Genomic DNA, 19,986 nt, shown 5'->3' on the forward strand with positions numbered 1-19,986 from the left:
GAACTGAGGTCTGTCACATTTAAGAAGACATACTGCACTCTGAGTTTTGGGTCTGCCTTCCACATCCATATGCCTTGAACTGGGGGCCTTGAGTGCAGGGATTGTGCTTCATTTGACTTACACCCCCAGTTCTAAACATGGTATCTGGCACACAGTAGATGCTTAATGGGTGTTGGCTGAATGAATGAATGAACAGACTAGACCCCATAAGGAACAACTAGACCACTCAGCAACCACCCTTTGTGGCTTGGCCAGTGGGTCCCCACTTTCATCATCTAAGTCTCCAAGATGGCCAAAAGACAGTTCCTCACATTCTCTCATTCAGGGACTTTGGCCAACTGGCCGTGGAGCTCCTGGACCAGTCCTACAAGCAGGATGAGCAGCTGGCCATGAAACTGCTGACGTATGAGCTGAAGAACTGGAGCAACGCCACATGCCTGCAGCTCGCAGTAGCTGCCAAGCACCGTGACTTCATCGCACACACATGCAGCCAGATGTTGCTCACGGACATGTGGATGGGTCGGCTCCGGATGCGCAAGAACTCAGGCCTCAAGGTCAGTGAGTCCAGAAGGCCCTGTTGGCTATGAGGGCCAGAGGGCTGGTGGGAGCTTTCGAAGCCAAATCTGCAGTGGTAGTGGGCATTCTCTTAACTCGGGAGGGTGGTTCTGAGCCCCAACTGTGCATCAGAATCTTCTGTATAATGGGTTGTTTTTTTGAATACAGAGACGAGGGCCTACCCCAAGTTCTGCTAAATCAGAACCTTTAGAGATGGCATGCCTAGACAGTAATATTCTCAGAAGATCCAAGGTGATGGTCACACAGGGGTACCATAGGAGGTATCATTTGCTCTGTCACAAGCCATGCTGCACCAGGAGACACTTACTTAGGCAACCTTTCACCTCCATGTGAGCCTGAACGCCTTGGCCCCTCCTTGGCACCATAAAGAGACATTGGCTCTTATCAGCTGTACTTTAGAAATTTTTTAAATGAAATAAGAATGAGATAGATTTATATGTAAAGATGTTGCTAAATAATCCTGATCTATTTTTCATTGAAGGAAAACAAGTTGCAGACCAACAGGTAGAGCCTGAGTCCATTTCTTTGGTTTTTTTAAAGCATGTACATGTATAGTTCTATTTGTACAACTTCATTTTTTTATTAAAAAAAAAATAGAAAGGATACACAGTAAATTGTTTGTAGTGGTTACCCCTGGGGTTGAAAGTATAAGAAATAGGATAATAAGTGGCTTTTGATTTTTTGTTTTCTTCAGTGTTTTACAAGCAAAACATTAAACTGAGAGAATTTTTTAAAAGACCAAAAAAATGGGAAGGGAAGATGGAAAGAATGTTTTAAAATGCTTTATCTGTTTAGAGTCTGTGGCTGTTACAACTGAAGCCAGCCAGGCTTATACTTACCTAGAACTACCTGCTCTAGGTAACTCTGAGGTCAGCCCAAAATAAAAGGGCCACCAGACCAGAGCAGTCTGCTGAGGCCACCCTGATTGAACCAGCAACCCTCCCCAACTCCACCCTTTCTGTGGGCTCTTGGCCCAGAGTCACAGAAGGGTTCCATGAAGTGGGTCATGGGCATTCCATCACTACACTGCAAACAATGCCAAGCCTGGCTCTCAGCTCTGAGGACAGGGTGTCATGTCCCCTGAAGACTGCCAGGCATGCCACCTGAGCGTTCCCAGGCCTGCCAGGCACCCTTAGTCAGGGTCACCACTCTCCCCTTTCCCTTAGCTGCTCTCAAGTCCCTGGGCACTCGAGCAGAGACTGTCCCTGCCTCATTACTTGAGAATCATTTTTACTTATCCTTCATGGCCTCTCTTAGCCCCTCACCTTGGTATACTTTCTTCAGGGAGGGTTGTATTCAGAAGCCTTGTACACAGAACCATTTTAGGACTGAGGGAAGAGGTGAGAGAAGATTTAGGAAACACAAATCAGATGTCAGTATTATCATTTAGAAACTTGGTCCCTGGAAATAGAGAATGAAATTATTGCCCTCTCATGAGAAAAGCCAATGAATTTAGTGTCATCACGTGGAGATTTAAGCATGTGGTTTATAATGAGAGAAATACAGTGCTGAGCCTCCTGGGGCATTTGTGCAGAGGGACTCTCATAGTGATACAGAGCCCACGTGTGTGTGGGGGGGTTTCTGTTGGATAGTAGCAAATGCTGGGGGATGCTTTAAAATGAATACAGTTTTCCTACATGGACTTTCTCAAGGTCAACTTAGGACAGTATTTTTTACAGAGATAACCAGGTGACACATAATCAGTTCCACTTGGCATATTAATAAATAAATGCCAGTGGACGTAAGTATGAACTGACTTCACAAAGTGCCATCAAGTGACTCAATGGGAATCTGGATTTTTTCCCATTTTTGCCTTGGGTAGAATCTTTTTCCTCTGTTTCCCTCATGCAAAGTAGGTGTTAATTGGATAAGATGTATTTGGATAAGATGCTTTGTTTCTCCAATATCAGACTGAGCTACTGTGAGTTAACAGTTAACAGTTCCCAGTCATGTGGGCAGAAGTGACCCTCTTAGCATGGATGTTCTTAGTTATTCAGATATGCAGGTCCCCACTGTGGGCACACCCAACACTCATACACCCTCACATCACACACACACAGACCCCACCCCCCAGGCTCTCTGATTCTAAGCAACCACCCTTATCTGAATCCTTTAAATGTGATTATTATTATTATCATTATTATTACTTTAGGTAATTCTGGGAATTCTACTTCCTCCTTCAATTCTCAGCTTGGAGTTCAAGAACAAAGATGACATGCCCTATATGACTCAGGCCCAGGAAATTCACCTCCAAGAGAAGGAGCAAGAAGAACCGGAGAAGCCCACGAAGGAAAAAGACGAAGAGGACATGGAACTGACAGTAAGAAAAAAACTATTCAGTTATTGTCAGAGGGGAGAACCCCTAATCCACCTCTCCCATGGATATGGCTTAAGATTTAATAACTCTTGAGGTCAGCTTCCCACCAGGTACTTTCATTTAAGTATTGAGACCAGGTTATTACAAAAGTGTCCTCTCGGGGACTTCCCTGGCGGTCCAGTGGTTAAGACTCTGTGCTTCCAATGCAGGGGGCACAGGTTTGATCCCTGGTCGGGGAACTAATAAGGTCCCACATGCCTCATGGTGCAGCCAAGAAAAAATAAGTGTCCTCTCTGTGCACAAATAACATAACTAAAGGGACTGATTCGAATCCTTCAGCCAGGTAAGCGGCACTCAACAACCCAATGAAATTCAGAAGCAAGACACCCTGAATTTTCCAAACAGGCGACACTTTATAAACAACAGGTGATGTGGCAGTCTTAGCACACGAAGAAGGAAAGGGAATCTGATTTGGGAGCAGCTGGCTCCACTGAGCTGGAGCCGTTGTGCTGATCAGAAGCTAAGCCTTTATCTGTCTTCGAGGTCAGGCTCACAAATACAGCACTAATTGAATTTTGGGGTTTGTATGGAAGGCTTTTATTAGCTCTTCCTGGTATAATTATAGAGCATGGATGGTTTGTTCTGTAGGGGGAATGGGGCAGCTGGGCATGGGACAGCTTCCTGCAACCCCTGCTGGAGCAGCATGACTACCACTGGATTGTATCCAAAGTCTAAAAACATCACATGCTATTAAAGGGACAAACAAGGCTTCAGAGCTTTGGAGACATAAGGCAACAGCTCCACAGGACTTCCTGGATACCCCCCACCCTCCCCACCACCCTGACCAATTACTGTGACGAGCCAGAAGAAGCTGTTTGGGGAAAAAACAAAAATTGGTTTTGCTCAGGTGACAAAAGGCCTTGGCATTATTATCCTAAGTGGGACCACCCTGCGAATTGATTTTCCTCCAGATAAACACTATTTCCTTCAGTAGGTCCTTCCTAAAGATATATTTGCAGGCACATTCCCAGACCCAAGTACAACAGGGGCTATGCATCGGGCCACTCTTTGGATTGATTAATCATTCACTGCTTTTGACTCACTGAGTTCAAGTCCTATGTTTGCTTTCAGTTTCAGGATCCTTATATAAATTAGTGGAGGAGTCTGCTTTCCTCTATGACAGGATCAAATGACTGTCTTGCCTAAAGAACTTACCATAATTTTGGCCTCTGAACCCCTTCAAGGATAGGAAATGATATTTTGATCATTAGCAGAAACATTGGTAGTAGTAATACCAAATCTTCATTGAATGCTTCAGCAGAGGGGTAAAGAGTGTGCGCTCTGGAGCCAGAATCCTGCCCTGTCACCTACTCACTGTGGGACCTTGGGCACAGTTTCTTAACCTCTAACATGGGAATAATGACATTATTATTATTACTAGCTCACAGGTACATGTAAACTATGTAACAAGTGTGCATGTAACTAATGTAGACTGGTGCCTAGCACATGGTAGATGTTTGCTAATATTGCTATAATGGTGCTAAATGCTTAACCATACACTTACTCATGGAATCCTCACAACAAGCCCACAAGGTAGGTACTATTGTTATACCATTTTATAGATGAGGAAGCTGAGGCTCAAGAGAGGTTAAATGGTCCAAGGTTACCCACCTAATTAGTTGCAAAGCCAGGATTAGAACCCAGGCATGCAGACTCCACTGGCCATGCTTTTACCTGATAAAGCTAAGGGATGCAAAGAATTTCTTCCTAGTCTCAAATGTAGGAGCTCAGCTGGTTTGGTCCACCACGTAGTAGAAAGAATCCAGTAGGGACGCATGGGCCTCCTGTGTCAAGTATGACATGGCCTTGACATTGGTGTACATCCTAGGAAGGCTCAAAGAAGGAACCTAGGAAGGTAGCCAGAAGCTAAAGCAGTATCTTTCTGGTGGGTCTGAAGGAAGATAACTAAAGAGGCAGCTGCCTCTCCTGCTCAGTCCAGAGTTTTGAGGATCTGATCTTTCAAGAAGCCACAATAAAAGATGCATCTCTGGACTAAGAGCAGTCTACTTCCCAAATAGCCCCCGCCGTTGTCTACTGAGAACCCAAGTAGAAGACACCACAACAGCGTTACTGCCTGAGCTGATTCTCCACAGGCTGAAACAGCAGGGAGAAGGAAAGGAAGGAAAGGACTTATGGGCTGGCAAAGTCAGGGTTGGACAGCACTTGTTTTTAAGGTGGCACTTTCTTTCACCCTAATGACAAATTCTGTTACTGCTGGACCACTGGTCTCAGCTCACCCCAGACAGGATTGGAGAATACAGCTTGTTGACAACTCCACTCCCTTCATAGCATTGATATTTGAGCTTCTGTGTTAAACCAATATATCCTCTCTTGGAATGGAACATTTTCCCTTGGCCCTTCCAAAATTATACATGGAATATCAGCTTCAGTTTGCTTCACTTTAGTAGCCTTTAATAGCTTAGTTCACCTCAAAGGATCTTTCCCAGACTTGACATCTGTGTCTAGCCAGCAAAGATTCTGAAATCCATATCGTGCAGTCATGTCTGTATTTGACCCTGTTACAATCTGCTTTAAGAAATGTAGGCTAAGGAAATGTTTGACTACTGGGAAAAGAAATCAACAAAATCAGCAAGTTACGCTGCTTAAGCTGGAATTAATGAAATGTCGAAAATGCTTTACTTAAACCATGAAAGACAAGCCTCTTAAAAATGCACTCACTTTGAAATATTTTTGAACAATAAAGGCAAAATAGATTGTTCTGTTTTTCACTTTGTTTTACCTGCCTTGCTAGGTAAGTGTCTTGAATTTTTCCTAATAAAGCCTCAACACATCCACGGACCCAGGGCATTGTTACAACTCTGTTGGGAAAGCCACCGTCCCTAGAGGTTACCCCAAGATGCCATTCTCCAAGATGCCTAAAACCCTCCAAGCTGCCTTTACTCTCATCTAATTGTGTACCCAAATGGTCTTGTATTATTGAGCATATAAATAAGCAGAATAGAAGTAGGATAATTATGTTACATATATTATAAATTATAGAAGAGAAATATGTAACTTCAGAGTTTCCTGAGGTCGATGATCGATATTTATAGAACCCTATTGCTGTCTAGTGTGCTATATCCATCACAAAGATTGACTCAGCTCACTGATCAAAATAAATTCTTAGATGGGCCATAGTATGGAATCTTACCTATTCATTAGTTCAAGGTACTTTTCCAGCCAGAGAGTCCATAAAGGAATGGAAGTTACCCTTTCCCGAAATCCTATGGTTACAGGTAAATCATTTGTTGATTGTTACATATTTGAGTAAAGTGGATATTTGAGGCAATGACAAAAATAGTTGAAACTAATATATCTATATTGTGGGTAAGGTAGTTTGAAACCAGAATTATCTAGTTGTTGTCTCTGTTATCAACTTCAAGGTAAATTATTTTGGTAATTAGATCTGCAACTTTAAACCCATATTCCTATACTTTTTCTTCTCCCAAATTCTTATCTGTCTTCAGTAGTTATAAGGTTTTACCCTGTTCTCACACTTAATAAAAATTTCATTTCCCAAACATTGTAGAACGAACCTTGCTTAGAACAATATGGAAAGAATTAAAGCCAAGAAATTGTGCTGTAATAGGTGCCTAATATCATACTTTTTTTTTCTTGTGAGAGATCCCAACTAGATCATTTCAGTCACGAGTACCCGAGAAGGTCATAGTTCACTTTAAAGACCAGCTAATCTTTACCGAGCACTTATTACGTTCCAGATGCCGATTGATTTGTAAACCTACCCTCTATCAGGTGCTATTACTACCCTTATTTTACAGTTAAAGAAACTAAGTCTCAGAGAGGTTAAAAGAGTTGCCCAAGGTGCCACAGATTCTAAGTGTCCAGGGTAGGACCCAGTCCCTTTCTGTGTCCGCTTTTTCTCAAGTTCTGCCTTTTTTGTGATGTTTAATTGTTGTTGCCGCTTCTCCTGTCAGAAATGAGGAGGAAATAGTGAATTCTTAAGGAGACCTGTAATAACTTGGGAGATTAGGGCCTTTTCTGGTCAGCCCTGACTTCCAGTCCCATCTGGTTGACTCTGCCACGCAGAGGAAGGCAGTGTGCCCAGGAATCACCAAACTAGCACCAGCAGTAATTCAGGCTTTACAGGGTTTGAAATCAGGGAACCGAGGCATATGCCTAGGAGTTGGGTAGACATTCCTAAGTTCAGGCACTACAGATAACTTAACCTCTTGAATATTCAACACCTTCGGATAAATAAGGTATTACTAGTCCAATTTACCCTTGACTTAAGAGTCGTTAGCATGAGTAGAGAACCCAGACCTGCCTGTTTTATGATACATAAAGGGAGAGAGGGGTTGGGAGGAATGATAGATTCCTGGCCTTTCCAGGTTACGCTCTTTCTGTCTCTCAGAACTCTGGGTATCTTCCAACAGCTTATCTTCCAGAGGTTCCAGGCTGGAAGAGAAGAGAATGGTCAAGAAGTATCCCTAAGGCCTTCCATCCCAGGGAAAGGATACATAGATTCTATGTATAATGCAAATGCACACTTAGGGAAGGCACAATCTCTAAATCTCTGGGGGCCCTGAACAAAGCTGTTAGGTTCTATAAACACACTTTCCCCATCTATAAAATGAGATACATGTTGAAACATGTTCTGCAGAACCCTGCTGTGATGGTATTGGTTCTCTTCCACTGTAGGCAATGTTGGGACGAAACAACGGGGAGTCCTCCAGGAAGAAGGATGAAGAGGAAGTTCAGAGCAGACACCGGTTAATCCCCCTGGGCAGAAAAATCTATGAATTCTACAATGCACCCATTGTGAAGTTCTGGTTCTACACTGTAAGCATCTTTCCTTTTCTCCTTTTATTAAAGGAGAAAAGGCCACAAAGAGTCAATGTCAGTTTCTCACACACCTGGGTGGTTTCTTCTACAAGTCATTATATAAAGACCATACAGGCAGGAATAATGGCTCTGTGACCTTGCTTTTTCCTGTAGCTTTGCAAGATTTGTGGAGTCTGTGAGGCAGCTTCCACAGCTTCTACATTTCTCCTCCTTGCAGAAAAGAAAGGAAATGGTAAAAGTGAGAACTAGCAGAATAGAGGTGAGATGAATATGAGTCTAGTCTAGAAGGGAAGTAGAGGTCCTTCTACAAAACGCTTCCCTTTTCTGGATGGATGAGCAATGGATCAGAGTTGCCCATTTTAGACACCAGCCCTGGGTTTGGGGGGACATTTGGTGGGTAAGGGCTGAGCAGAGTGTTAAAAGGAAAACCACTAAAGATGGGGATCAAAAGTGTGTAATTACTCCCAATCCGGTATGTCATCAAACAACCTTTCTTGCTCTGACACCGTTAAACAACATGCAAACCAAAGCAGCAAAAAACATGCAAAGCAACCTACAATCACAGCAAATACTGTCCAGTAAGCACACCCTGCAAATATTTTCTGCCCACAAGATAAAAGATTATCCCTGAAATAGCCTCCTCATATGGGAGAAATGGCCCGTCTGCCCCTGTTTTTCATGATGTTTTAAGCTTAAGGTGAGCTTTGACCCAGGTCGTCTCTGCTGCTCTCCAGCCAACGGTGGAGCTGTGCCAGATGAAAGATAGTGCATCTGTATTTTTGGCCTTTTTCACAACCAGCTCCACACCAGTCACTTGAGTCAGCAACAGGATAATCTGAGTCTGAGGCTGAGATGATGCAAATGACCAGATGAGGTCCTTTTTGTGTGGTCCTGTATGCTAACACTCAACGCTGGCTTTAAGCCAGCCTTTCCCAGCCTCTGCACGATTGACATGTGGGGCGGAATAATTCTTTGTTGAGGAGGGCTGTCCATGCGCAGCAGCATCCCCGGCCTCTGTCCACTAGATGCCAGTAGCAGTCTCCAGCCCCCAAGTAGGAAACCAAAATGTCTCCAGACATTGCCAAATGTCTCCTTGTGGGGTAAAACTGCCACAAGTTGAAAACCAATACTTTAAAGTTTGGTCTTCAAAGAGGATGGGAAATTATTAAAATACAAATATGATCTTTTTAGTGAAGTAAAAATTTAAAGTTTAAATTTATTAGCATTAAAAAAAATCCTTCCCCCCTCCCCAAAAAAATAACTAAGGCATGCAGAAATCATTTCTATTTATCTATTGCATGCAGATATACACTATTTTTACCTTGCAGAAAACAACAGAGTGGTGGTAAGCATGGACTTTGCAGTCAGACAGCCTAAGTAGAAATCCTGTCTGGGCCTCTTTATTATTGTGTCATCTTAAGCAAGTTACTTTAGCACTACGTTCCCAGTTTTCTTAAGATGGGGATAGTAATAGTACCTACTTTATAAGGTTTGGTAAAGATTAACTGTGTTAAAATATGTAAAGCACTTAGAACAGGGCCTGGAACACGTAAGCACAATATAAATTTAACTTGTTATTCCTAGGCTGGTCCCATTGCAGAGCAAAGGTCAGTGTTTTATTCATCCACCCAGGCAACAATGATAAACTATCATTTATTGAATACCTACCTTTCTCTTATATTAGACTGCTTTAATTGTCTAGGACAGAGTGTGGCAAACTACAGCTAACAGGCCAGACCCAGCCCACTGCCCATTATTGTGGCCCGTGAGCTAAGAATGTTTTTTACATTTTTAAAGAGTTGAAATAAAATCTACTGAAGACTAATTTGTGACACATGAAAATTACATGAAATTCACATGTAATTCATGTGTCCATAAAAAAGTTTTCCTGGAATACAGCCAAACTCATTCATTTACCTATAGTGTGGGTGCTTTTGTGCTACAACTGTTGAGTTGATTACTTGCGATAGAGACCATCTGGCCCACAAAGCCTTAAAAATTATCTGGTCCTTTACAGAAAATGTTTACAGACTCCTGATCTAGAGCATGAAAGAAACCAGTAGTAGTATCAAGAATTATCTATCACCTTTACAAATAGAATACTAGCATCTCTTACCCTTCCAAGGCATCTTTTTTTTTCTTTGTCTGAGTTCAGTATTAATTTTACTTCCTTGATTCCTCTAGTCCCCATTTACTCAGCTGAGGCAATTTGTTAGCCCAGAATGTTTTTAAATCACAGATGCCTTGCCAGCGGTTCTGAGCCTTGGCTACGCATTAGAATCACCTGGAGTGCTTAAAAAAAAACAAACCTGAGTTCTATTTAATCGATACGTTTATCTACTTAAAAAGATGCCTGGGTTCTTTTCCTGGAGATTCTGTTGACATTGTTCTGGGGCACAGCCAGGACATCAGGATATTTCAAAGCTCCCAAGTGGTTGTAATGAGTAGCCAGGGATGAGAACCACTGCCCTAGACAAAGGGCTGAGTTTTCAGCCTGGTATTTCCAAAACTTCCATGATGATAAGGGATTGTGTTAGAAATGCAAATTCCTGGCCCTATCACAGACCCACTAAATGAAATCTCCAGGGAGGAGCCCGAGCGGTTGTGTTTAACAAGCTTCCCAGGTGAGTCTTGTGGTCTGGGAAGCTTGGGGCATACTGCTTTTCTTGTACCATATACTGCAGGTTGTAAGGCTGTCCCTTTGAGAAATGGGGCCCACGTGTCCAGCTCCCTTCTGTATGGCTGACTGGTTACCCTCCACAAACCCATCAGACTGGATGCTCCAGTCATGTCTGATTGTGTTTCCACAATGATTTTCAGAAATCCATATGTATTGACAAAGCCTCAAAGAAGTAAAGGGAGATGCGGAGTGTCAATCTTTAAAGTCCCCAGAGATGCTTAACAGTAAAATGCAGCTTTAGATCAAAGGGCCCATTTGCTTTTGGTTGTGTTTTTTTCTGTAAGAGTAGTTCCCAACTTGATTTCCCAAAGTGTCCCCTTCTACACTCCCAAGGTTCTGAAAGGTAGGACACACCTCACTTCCACATAACCTCACTTCCATGTCTTAGCAAGTTTCCAGAGGAGCAGGTTGAGTCCTCTTCTGTTCCAAGAATAAAGGAGGCAGGGATCCAACTGGCTCCCAGACCAGTTTGTGGTGAGGGCCTGTTTCAAGTGCCCAGCTGGAGAGGATGCCAGTTCAAGGTGCAAAGTGGTGCCAGGTCAGAGGGCACCGGGTGTGCTCTGGGCTTCTCCAGCAGGAACAGACTCCTTCCTCTGCTAACACGATGGGCCCCTCCACGCTCTAGTGGCAGTAGGAAAAGGCCTGGGAAGAAGCGGGGATGGCCAGGCCCCACCAGGGATCCCCAGGCAGCTTCAGCAGGCTTTGGTGCTCGCATTTCATACTTTAGGAGTCAGGCACCTTGGTTAATGGTAAATTTATAAAAATATATAAGCAAATAAAATACAAATTCTTATAGGATTCCCACTAACTTAAGAATCACAAGGTTCTGTTTCTTTTCGAAGCTATGGCATTCTACACACAGCTTGTTAAAGCTTACAGAATATATATGTGTGTGTATATGTGAATATATATTCACACACACACACACACATTAAAGCATGTCATGTTAGGGTTATCTGCAGCAAGGCCCCATGAATGTTAGCGAGTTCTAAGATAGGTTTCTTCCAAGGCAGCATCCAGTCCTCTGTTGTACCACTGAAACATGTTTAAAGCCCTATTTTTGGAAGTCCGTATTTTGAGAGTTGTCCCAAAATATTATATTGTAGCTTGTTTATGGAAAGAAAAGCATTGTAGAGTAACTGATTTAAGAAATAGGCAGGAGCTAAAAAGGATGTTCGTGGAGGAGGCATAAGCAATGAGGTCAATTTAAAAAAGAAAAAAGAAGAAGAGAGGTATGAGTAGTTAAGGGGGGTAAAAAAGGAAGGAAGGACTGAGGTAAGAGGAGGCGAGAGGCATAGAAGTTTCTTGAAAAAAGAGGTGTATAATAATATCAGTCACCATTCATTGGGCCTCTATACTGTATCAGAAGGTAGATGCATATTCCCCTCCCCCATCCTTCTGAAAGCTCTACAGGGTCGGTAGCAAACATCTCCATTTCACAGAAGGGAGGCCCAGGCAGGCGAAGTGATTTTACACAAAAAGATACAGCTGGGATGTACTTGAGCCAGGATTTAAATCCAAGTTTCACTGACTTTGCGTCTACATTCCTTCCACCAACACTAGTCCTTCTGCCAAACAAGTACATTAGACCTGTGTTCAGAGGAGAGAGGCAGATTGAAGGGGTTATTTAAGTACTGAAATGAAGAGGTTCTGGAAGAGTTGTGTGTGTGTCACTGGGCCTACCTGTGACAAGAGAAGATAACGCTTTGGAATGTTTTGTAATGAACTGAGTAAAATGACAAAACCTGGGCAGTTAACAAGGCCCACTGGAAGCAGTGGAATTTGGTCCAACAAAGAGAAGGAAGCAACTAGAAAGAGAGAAGGATTTCAGGTCAGAAGGAGGCTAAGAGCATATTTCACCGTTTATCCACTGAAGTCCTTTCCTTGTGTTTTGTAAAATACAGAACTCACAGGGACTAGAGAGTGGATGCCAGTGTATAATGGTAAACAGGAACCATATGAAACGATTTACACTCTAAACACCATCCTACACGCTTTCACATTGAGTAGACTCTTTTCAGGTGAGGTTTTTCACAACATGCTAATGATCCCGAAGAGGGTGGGGTAGGAACTGAGGCATGGTTATAAATGGTGGTCCTTGGGCGGGGCGTATACCAAAGTGAATCTCTCAGGATGGGGAGGAGGTCTGCTGATCCTCCAGCATCTATGCAGCTGCCATCTCACTTTCATACGTGATCTCAATTCAACTCTGATATATGCCCACCCTTCAAGAGATGAAAAGTTATATCTCTGTGTCTATAAATCCATCAGTGTAATAGTGTCTCAGAAAGTACCTTTGACTCATATTAAGGACCTATGTATTCATTTATTTTTTAAATGAGAAGGGGGAGAAAAAGGAAAAGGGAAGAAATAAGAAAAAGAAGAAAAAAAGAAAAGGGGGGAGGATAAAAAGGAAAAGGGGGGAGAAAAAAGAAAAGGGGGATAAAAAAGAAGGAAAGGGAGGAAAAAAGAAAAGGGGGAGAAAAGGAAGAAAAAAGGAAAGGGAGGAAAAAAGGAAAAGGGGAGGGTAAAAAGAAAGGGGGAGGATAAAAAAAGGAAAAGGGAATAAAACAGGAAGAAAAAGAGAAGAAAAGAAAAAGGAATTTAAAAAACAGGAAGAAAAAGAAAAGGGGAGAGAAAAAGAAAAGAAGGGGAAAAAGGAAAAAAAGCAGAAGAAAAAAGAAAAAGGGAAGGAAAGAGGTCCGTTAGTAGAGAAAGCAGTGTTTCTCTAGCTCTGCAGGGCCACCCGTTCCCCTGTCTCCCAGCCAGGCTGCATCTTTCTCCACCTTCTAAGCTGCCTCCAGGGCTCCAGAATCATGCTGTATCTCCAAAATTCTCAAGGTCTCAATCCTTTTGCCCACACCATATCCTGTTCTTTGCTACCTAAGCTCCAAAGAGTGCCGATTTCAATAAATTCACTCTTAGCTCCTATTCACAGCCCCTGAGGCCCCTAAAGGCAGCAAGTACCTTACTCGGCCTGAAGCCTTGCCTAGAAAAGGCTTAACTTCTATGCCATTGCCCCTAGGATGAGTTTTTTTCTCCAGAGGCTCCTCAGCCCCTTATGTAAGAACCTCACTAGCCCTCCTATACTCCACTCATCTAGACGTACCTGAGTTGTCCAGTGGCATTCACCAAACCTGAACCCTGAGGAGTTTTCCTGGGACATCCAGCAACTCAGCTAGTTCCATCAGGGCTCAACCTGCAGTGCTAGTGCCTCCTGAGGATTAAACCTTACTCCAAGCCACAGTCGGCCTTACAGACTCATTCTTTCCTATAAATTGCTTGTCTTCTCTTGTTTTGTTCAAAGAAGCAGAAACCAGGAAGGAATATCCCAGCTTGGATAGGGCAGGAAAGTAGTGCCTGGGATAAGAGGTAAAACCTTCCCAGGGTACCGCCAAACCAAGCACATTAAGATAGGAGAAAAAAGAAGACATTAACATAGAAGAGAATTAAAGTGGGGCTCCAAGAAATTCCGGGCTATTATTTATGTCGGTGTGACCAATTTACACGTATAGCATGTGTCTGCCTTTCCTTCTTACAGACATTTAATCTATCTGGCATTCATTAGGCAAAAATTCACTGTGCTGTCCTAGTTCAAGGACCCAAGGCTCATGCATGAGCAAGAGCAGCCCCTGAGAAAAGAGCTTCCATTTTTAGCCAAGAAAATACGAGAAACAGGGAATTGCAAAACAAAATGGTGCATCATGACACATAGGTACGAGCAAAGTACTGGGACGCAGAGACACGCAAGGATCAAAAGGAAGATTGTATATCAAATTATTTCAAAATCACAGTCTTTTAAACTTCTTTTGATCATTTAGAGCCTAGAAGTTCATTTCGTCGTGAATTCCTAGTCCTGCTTGCTGACCTTGTTGTGTCCTGACTCACAGTGGCCTGGCGCAAGGGCAGGGCTCCCAGGTCTTCGCAGCCAGAGCACTGTATTGTGTTTCCTTACAGCTGGCGTACATCGGATACTTGATGCTCTTCAACTATATCGTGTTAGTGAAGATGGAGCGCTGGCCTTCCACCCAGGAATGGATCGTCATTTCCTATATTTTCACCCTGGGAATAGAAAAGATGAGAGAGGTAACTGCTTTCATAAAAGAGAACAGAGGAGAAAGACAGTGGTTAGTTACATCTGTGGATAGAGGGGATCATGGAACACTCGGGATCCAAGTTAAGCCAGAAACTATTTCTCTAACACTGCCACAGAAATAAAGGACTTGGCTTCCACAGCTGCTGACAGACCTGGGAGGCTTCAGTGTGTGTTTATAGGTTGTCAGTCCATGCATGTTTGGGATCTAGTCTGTTTTCTGCTAGAGTTATCTCTTACCCCAAGAAACCCTCCAGTTGTCTTCAACACTGTTTACACCTCTCTTTCCTCGTCCTGATAAACATGACTTTAAAATTTTTTCTACTTTAAGAAAGTTTTTTTTAATCTTTAAATTTTCCACTTTTAACTCCCATTGCAACCCCTTACTCTGTGTCTCTTTGGACACAGTCCACCAATACCTATGATTCTGCAAATGCATTTCAGCAGCTCTAGGAGGAACTATGCTTTCATTCATTAATTTATTCCCTGGTTTATTCCTTCTCAACATTTATTATGTCCCTGCTGGGCACCAGCCTCTCTACCAGCCCTAAGTGAATTGAGCATATTTCTTGTCCTTCAGGTTGAGGATGTGGGTCCCTCTCTTCTCCCCCCAACGCCATCGCATAAAAGGAGCCATCAAAATGCCACCCTCCTGTGACTTGAAGTCAAAGCTAGCCTCGGGTCATCAGATTCAGAGCCATTAGAATAAATGTAGTCAAGCAATAATCCACCAGAGGGCTCTGCAACTCTGCCCAACAAGCTCCCAAAGCCCATTCCCAAGCCCACAGGGGAGGCAGGCTTGTAAGTTATAATGATTCCTCTGCATTTCTTACTCCCTGTCAAGTCCACTGCATTCTCGAGAGCTCTGGAACAACCCTACTTGCTGTACTACAGTGAGTAGGAAAATATATTGAGCTCCATAGAAAAAAGGATTCCTACAAACCCACAAATTCACCCTTGCCTTCATTACTAAGGTTAAAAGGGCTTTACTCTCTTAGGGCTTAGCTCTAGAATGTTCTCCAGAGAAAAAGTGGGATCATTTTTTTTAAAAAAAGCAAACATGTATAAATATTTAGAGCCCTTCCTTGGGTTTTTTAACTGCTTTGGGGATATTTAAATTCTAACCAGCATGCCCCTATCCTGAGAGTACCATTTTATAAGGGACTGGATTTTTTTTTTTTTTTTTAAGTGGCTGCCTTTGCCTCATTCCAACTAGTTGTCTACTCTTAGGCTTTCCCATTCATAATGTCTTCCACTTCCTGACCACTGTTGTGCATTTCCCATTTGTAAACTGAAAACAGTAATAAATTCGCTTTGGTCTTTGTGTAGCTCTCTGAGAACTGAGGCCGCAACTGCTGAGGGCTCTGTTGCTGTGCAGCGCCAGCTCACTGGCTTTGTGATTTAAAGCCCAGATGCCTATTCCTTCCCCAGGACAAGCAGAAAAGGGAGAGACTTGAGCAGGGAGACTGGAATCTCTCCAGGGACTAGACTGGAAGAAGACAGGGAGCAGTCTGTACTCCACGGACTGTTCTGGAAGAGGCTGCCAAGCCGGCGGGCTGCCAGGAATCTCCAGGCTGGCTATCCATTTCTCCTGAGGCGGCATATAACAGCGGGGAGAGCAGGCTTTGGAGCCTGGGGTCAGCGGGGGGTCAACCAAGAGTCCTTGTTTCCGAGGAAGCAGTGGGGCGGGAGGCACTGACCACCTAAGTATCTGACCTTCCCTTCGGCCCAATGAGGTTGCGCCCTGGTCCCTCACCCCACGTCCCTGAACCCATTAAGGACATGCTCAGGCGCCGAGCGTCCCGCCTGGTGCCTCCTCACAGCACGCGGGCCCTCCAGACCTCAGACGCAGGAGCCTGAAAACAGGGGAAAGTCTGTAGGCTTCCGCGCCTCCGGGGACATAGGCGGGCGCTGTGGTTTCTCCCGGGGCCCGCCCCTTCCGGCATACGTACTTCTGCGCGCAGTCAGCCAAACAAGCCCGGTCATCACGTGATAGCGCGTAACTACCCCCGGCTGCGGGTAGGCAGCTTCTCACGTGGGGGCTCCTCCCCGCGACTCGTGAGGGAGGTGGCGCGCTGTGAAGACATCTCCACTGCACAGGTATGGGAACCAAGACCCAGGAGGGATTGAGCAATTTTTCTGCGTCCCACAGCTAAAGAGGAGAGCTGGGTCTTAAACCCGACTGACCCGGCCCTAGGCCCACGGCTCTTTCCACTCCCCGCGAGGTTGCAAACTGAGACGCTCCCCGGATCCTTGGGATCCTAAGAGAGACCTCACCCCAGCCACTCTGCTTTTATCTCTTTTTACGTTGAGATTTCAGAAAAATACTTTAACTATTTAAAATACATATACATGTATACTATAAACCTTAGGCGGGTGTGGGCAAAGGGTTAGAGAAACTCTAAGGCATTCCCCACCTCAGCACGTACGCTTGTGCACAGACAGGTTTTTTCCCCTAGTTAAGGTGGAGCCTGGGTGGGAAGCCATCAGGACAATAGCTGCTGCAGGAATTCTTCATGGGTAGGACAGTGGCTCCCAACCTGTGGTCACCAGCATGACCTGGGAGCTTTTAGAAATGTAAATCCTCAAGCCCCACACAGGCATACTGAAGCAGAAACTCCAGGGGTGGGGCCCAGGCAACTGTGTTTTCACCAGCCCTCCAGGTGATTCCGATGCATGCTAAGGGCTAGGGTTTAGAAATGAGGCACTAGAGGATGAAGAATGAGGCTGCCACGTGGCTCCTGGTATCTTGCTCAGCCTTCCAAGCCCCAGTCCTGACTCACTAAAACCTCCCTTCCTTAATGTTTCAGGCCAAGGCAAGCTATTAAAGGCACCGTGAGGATTCAAATAAATAGCTGTAGATTAGACCTGGCCCCAGTCTTTGCACTCCTCTCCTTTGAGAGGTCCTGAGTCGGGAAAGGGGTGTGTCATGGTTTGAAGAGGTGGAAGTCTCAGAGGCAAACACAAGTGATTCGTGAAGGTAGCCCTACTGTATAGCCTCACCAGGTTCCTAACATCCTGTGGTGCAGAATGGGTGTCAACTCCTGCTATCCAACTGTTCATTTCATAGAGTGTGGAGCAGCAAAAAGCCCCTCTAGATTTAAGATAATTCAGAGTACCACCCAGCAGTTAAGATATACAAGGGAGTGGGGAATTGCTATGAGGTGTCTCTGCAACAATCAGTCAACACATATTTCTTGAGTGTCTGTTATGTAGCAGGGCCTGGGAAACAAAGGGTCTGTCCTCAAAGTTTACAGTTATAGATGAGAGGAGAGATGGATGGATGTTGAGAGGGATGCATGGATAGAAGATAGCTAGCTAGCTAGGCTGGCATGCGTACGTGTACGCACACGTATACATGCATGCAGAAGATTCCCGTATAGTGATAAAAATCTTCAAAAAATAGAGTAGGATAATGTATTAGTGGCTTGGGCGTGTGGAGACCACTGCAGGGAGGTGGTCAAGGAAGTTCTTCCTAAGAAGGGGAAATTTGAGTGGAGACCTTGAGTATAAGGAGAACCCAGACATGTAAAAATCTGGGAGAAGAAAATGCCCAACAAAAGGAACAAGTGCAAATGTCCTGAGTATGGAATGGATTTGTTATGCTTAAGAGCAAACCACTATGGCCTCAGGGTAGTGAACGGGGAGGATATGGTGGGACATGAAATGAGGCCACTGTAAGGAGTTTGGATCTTTCTGTATTCGTAATGGAAGCCATCAGAAGGCTTAAATATTCAGTTATCACAATTTGCTTTAGTTTTGCTGTTGTTCATATGTCTCTCAAGTCTCTCTCTTTTTTAAATTGAGGTATAATTCACCAGTAAGAAAACGAACAACTCATAAGGGTACAGCTTGATGAGTTTTTACCAACCCATACAACTGTGTAATCACCACCCAGCTCACGGCTTAGGCTTTTAAAGGTCTTTCTGTGTGCTGCTCAGAGAATACATTGAGGCTGGTCAGGCAACAGTGGTGGCAGGGATACCAGTTAGAAGGCTGTTGCAATCATCTGGGCAATGTAATGGGGCTTAGGATAGAGTGGCAACAGTGAAGGTGGTGAGAAGTGGTTGGACTAGGTCGTATTTGGAAATATAGGTAATAGGACATGTTGATGCAGAGGATATGGGTATGAAAGAGGAATGAAGGAGTCCTCCTAAGTTAGTGGCCTGAGTAGCTCAATATGGTGATACCGTTTACTGAGATGAAGGAGGATTTTGGAGATTTGCAGGGTATTAAGAATCAATAATTTTATAGCAAAACCCTAATGCGTGTCTTAGAATTGTAAGGCATCCCAAAGGAACAAACTTAATTGCTTATATACAACTGAGCTAAGCTTAGGCCATCCAGATGAGTAGATACAGGTAGACAAAACAAGCTACTGATATCAGCTAACAGACCAAGCACTTTGCAACTGGGCTGAAAATATAGACAGAAATCAAACCTAACCCCACTCTCTTTCCTGACTTTTAGATTTTGATGTCAGAGCCAGGGAAATTGCTACAAAAAGTAAAGGTGTGGCTGCAAGAGTACTGGAATGTCACAGACCTCATAGCCATCCTTCTGTTCTCTGTTGGAATGATCCTTCGTCTCCAAGACCAGCCCTTCAGGAGTGACGGGAGGGTCATCTATTGTGTGAACATCATTTATTGGTACATTCGTCTATTAGACATCTTCGGCGTGAACAAGTATTTGGGCCCATATGTAATGATGATTGGAAAAATGGTAAGCAGGGTCCTCTGATTCCATGTTATAAGTTCTCAGAGAAGGAGTGGTTATCATAGGAAGAGAGAAATAATTCATTTGGGTCTGCTGTCAATGTCTGAGATTGCCCTGGGGGTGTTTTATTTTTTAATTCCTTTTGAGTGTTCAGAAGTTTGATTACATCTATATATTACTAATACATAACTGGAGGATTAACTATCACTTACTCATTCACTTACTGACAAATATTTATAAACATCATCTATTTTGCGCCAGGCACCTGGGTAGGAGTTGGGTATATAAGGACACTCATTTAATAAGGTAGATGATGAGAGAAAGAGAGAAGTGATTACCATACAGTGTGAGAATGCTGTAACACAGTTGTGTATAAAATACCTCAGGAGCATAGAAAAGAGACGGTTGGTCAGGGAAGCCTTCACACAGAAGTTGCATTTTATATCGGAGAAGGTATGGATCTCCACTGTAAATTTTTAACAGATTCCTTTTTTCTTAATGAAGTTCTGGAAAAACATCTTTCCCTACACAGAGGGGAAAAAAACATAGTTTATTTGAGTTGAGTTAGGTTGAGTTTGAGTTGAACATTAAGTTCTGTCAATATTTTGTGTTTTGTTACATTACTGGAGAATGATATCTGTTGAAAACTAGATTCCAGAATGATGCTCTTACTTATCTTATTCTTTTAAAAAAAGAATCCCAAGTGCCAAGTTAATACGCTTCCCACATATGGCTGTGGAC

General features: G+C 43.6%; 1 protein-coding gene across 7 annotated transcripts in view; it reads left to right on the forward strand.

Annotated features, from left to right (window-relative positions):
• The window catches only part of TRPM3 (transient receptor potential cation channel subfamily M member 3), a 523,188-nt gene that overhangs the window by 437,027 nt on the left and 66,175 nt on the right, over window positions 1-19,986 (forward strand). For all 7 annotated transcript variants that reach the window (XM_060300848.2, XM_060300849.1, XM_060300850.1 and 4 more), the window contains 5 exons: window positions 326-554; window positions 2,729-2,896; window positions 7,613-7,753; window positions 14,394-14,522; window positions 19,000-19,251. In XM_060300848.2, the coding sequence (XP_060156831.1) occupies window positions 326-554; window positions 2,729-2,896; window positions 7,613-7,753; window positions 14,394-14,522; window positions 19,000-19,251 (919 nt within the window). The remainder of the gene's footprint in view (window positions 1-325; window positions 555-2,728; window positions 2,897-7,612; window positions 7,754-14,393; window positions 14,523-18,999; window positions 19,252-19,986) is intronic.

The sequence above is a fragment of the Globicephala melas genome, chromosome 6, assembly GCF_963455315.2.
Source record: "Globicephala melas chromosome 6, mGloMel1.2, whole genome shotgun sequence".
NCBI classification, from domain to species: Eukaryota; Metazoa; Chordata; class Mammalia; order Artiodactyla; family Delphinidae; genus Globicephala; species Globicephala melas.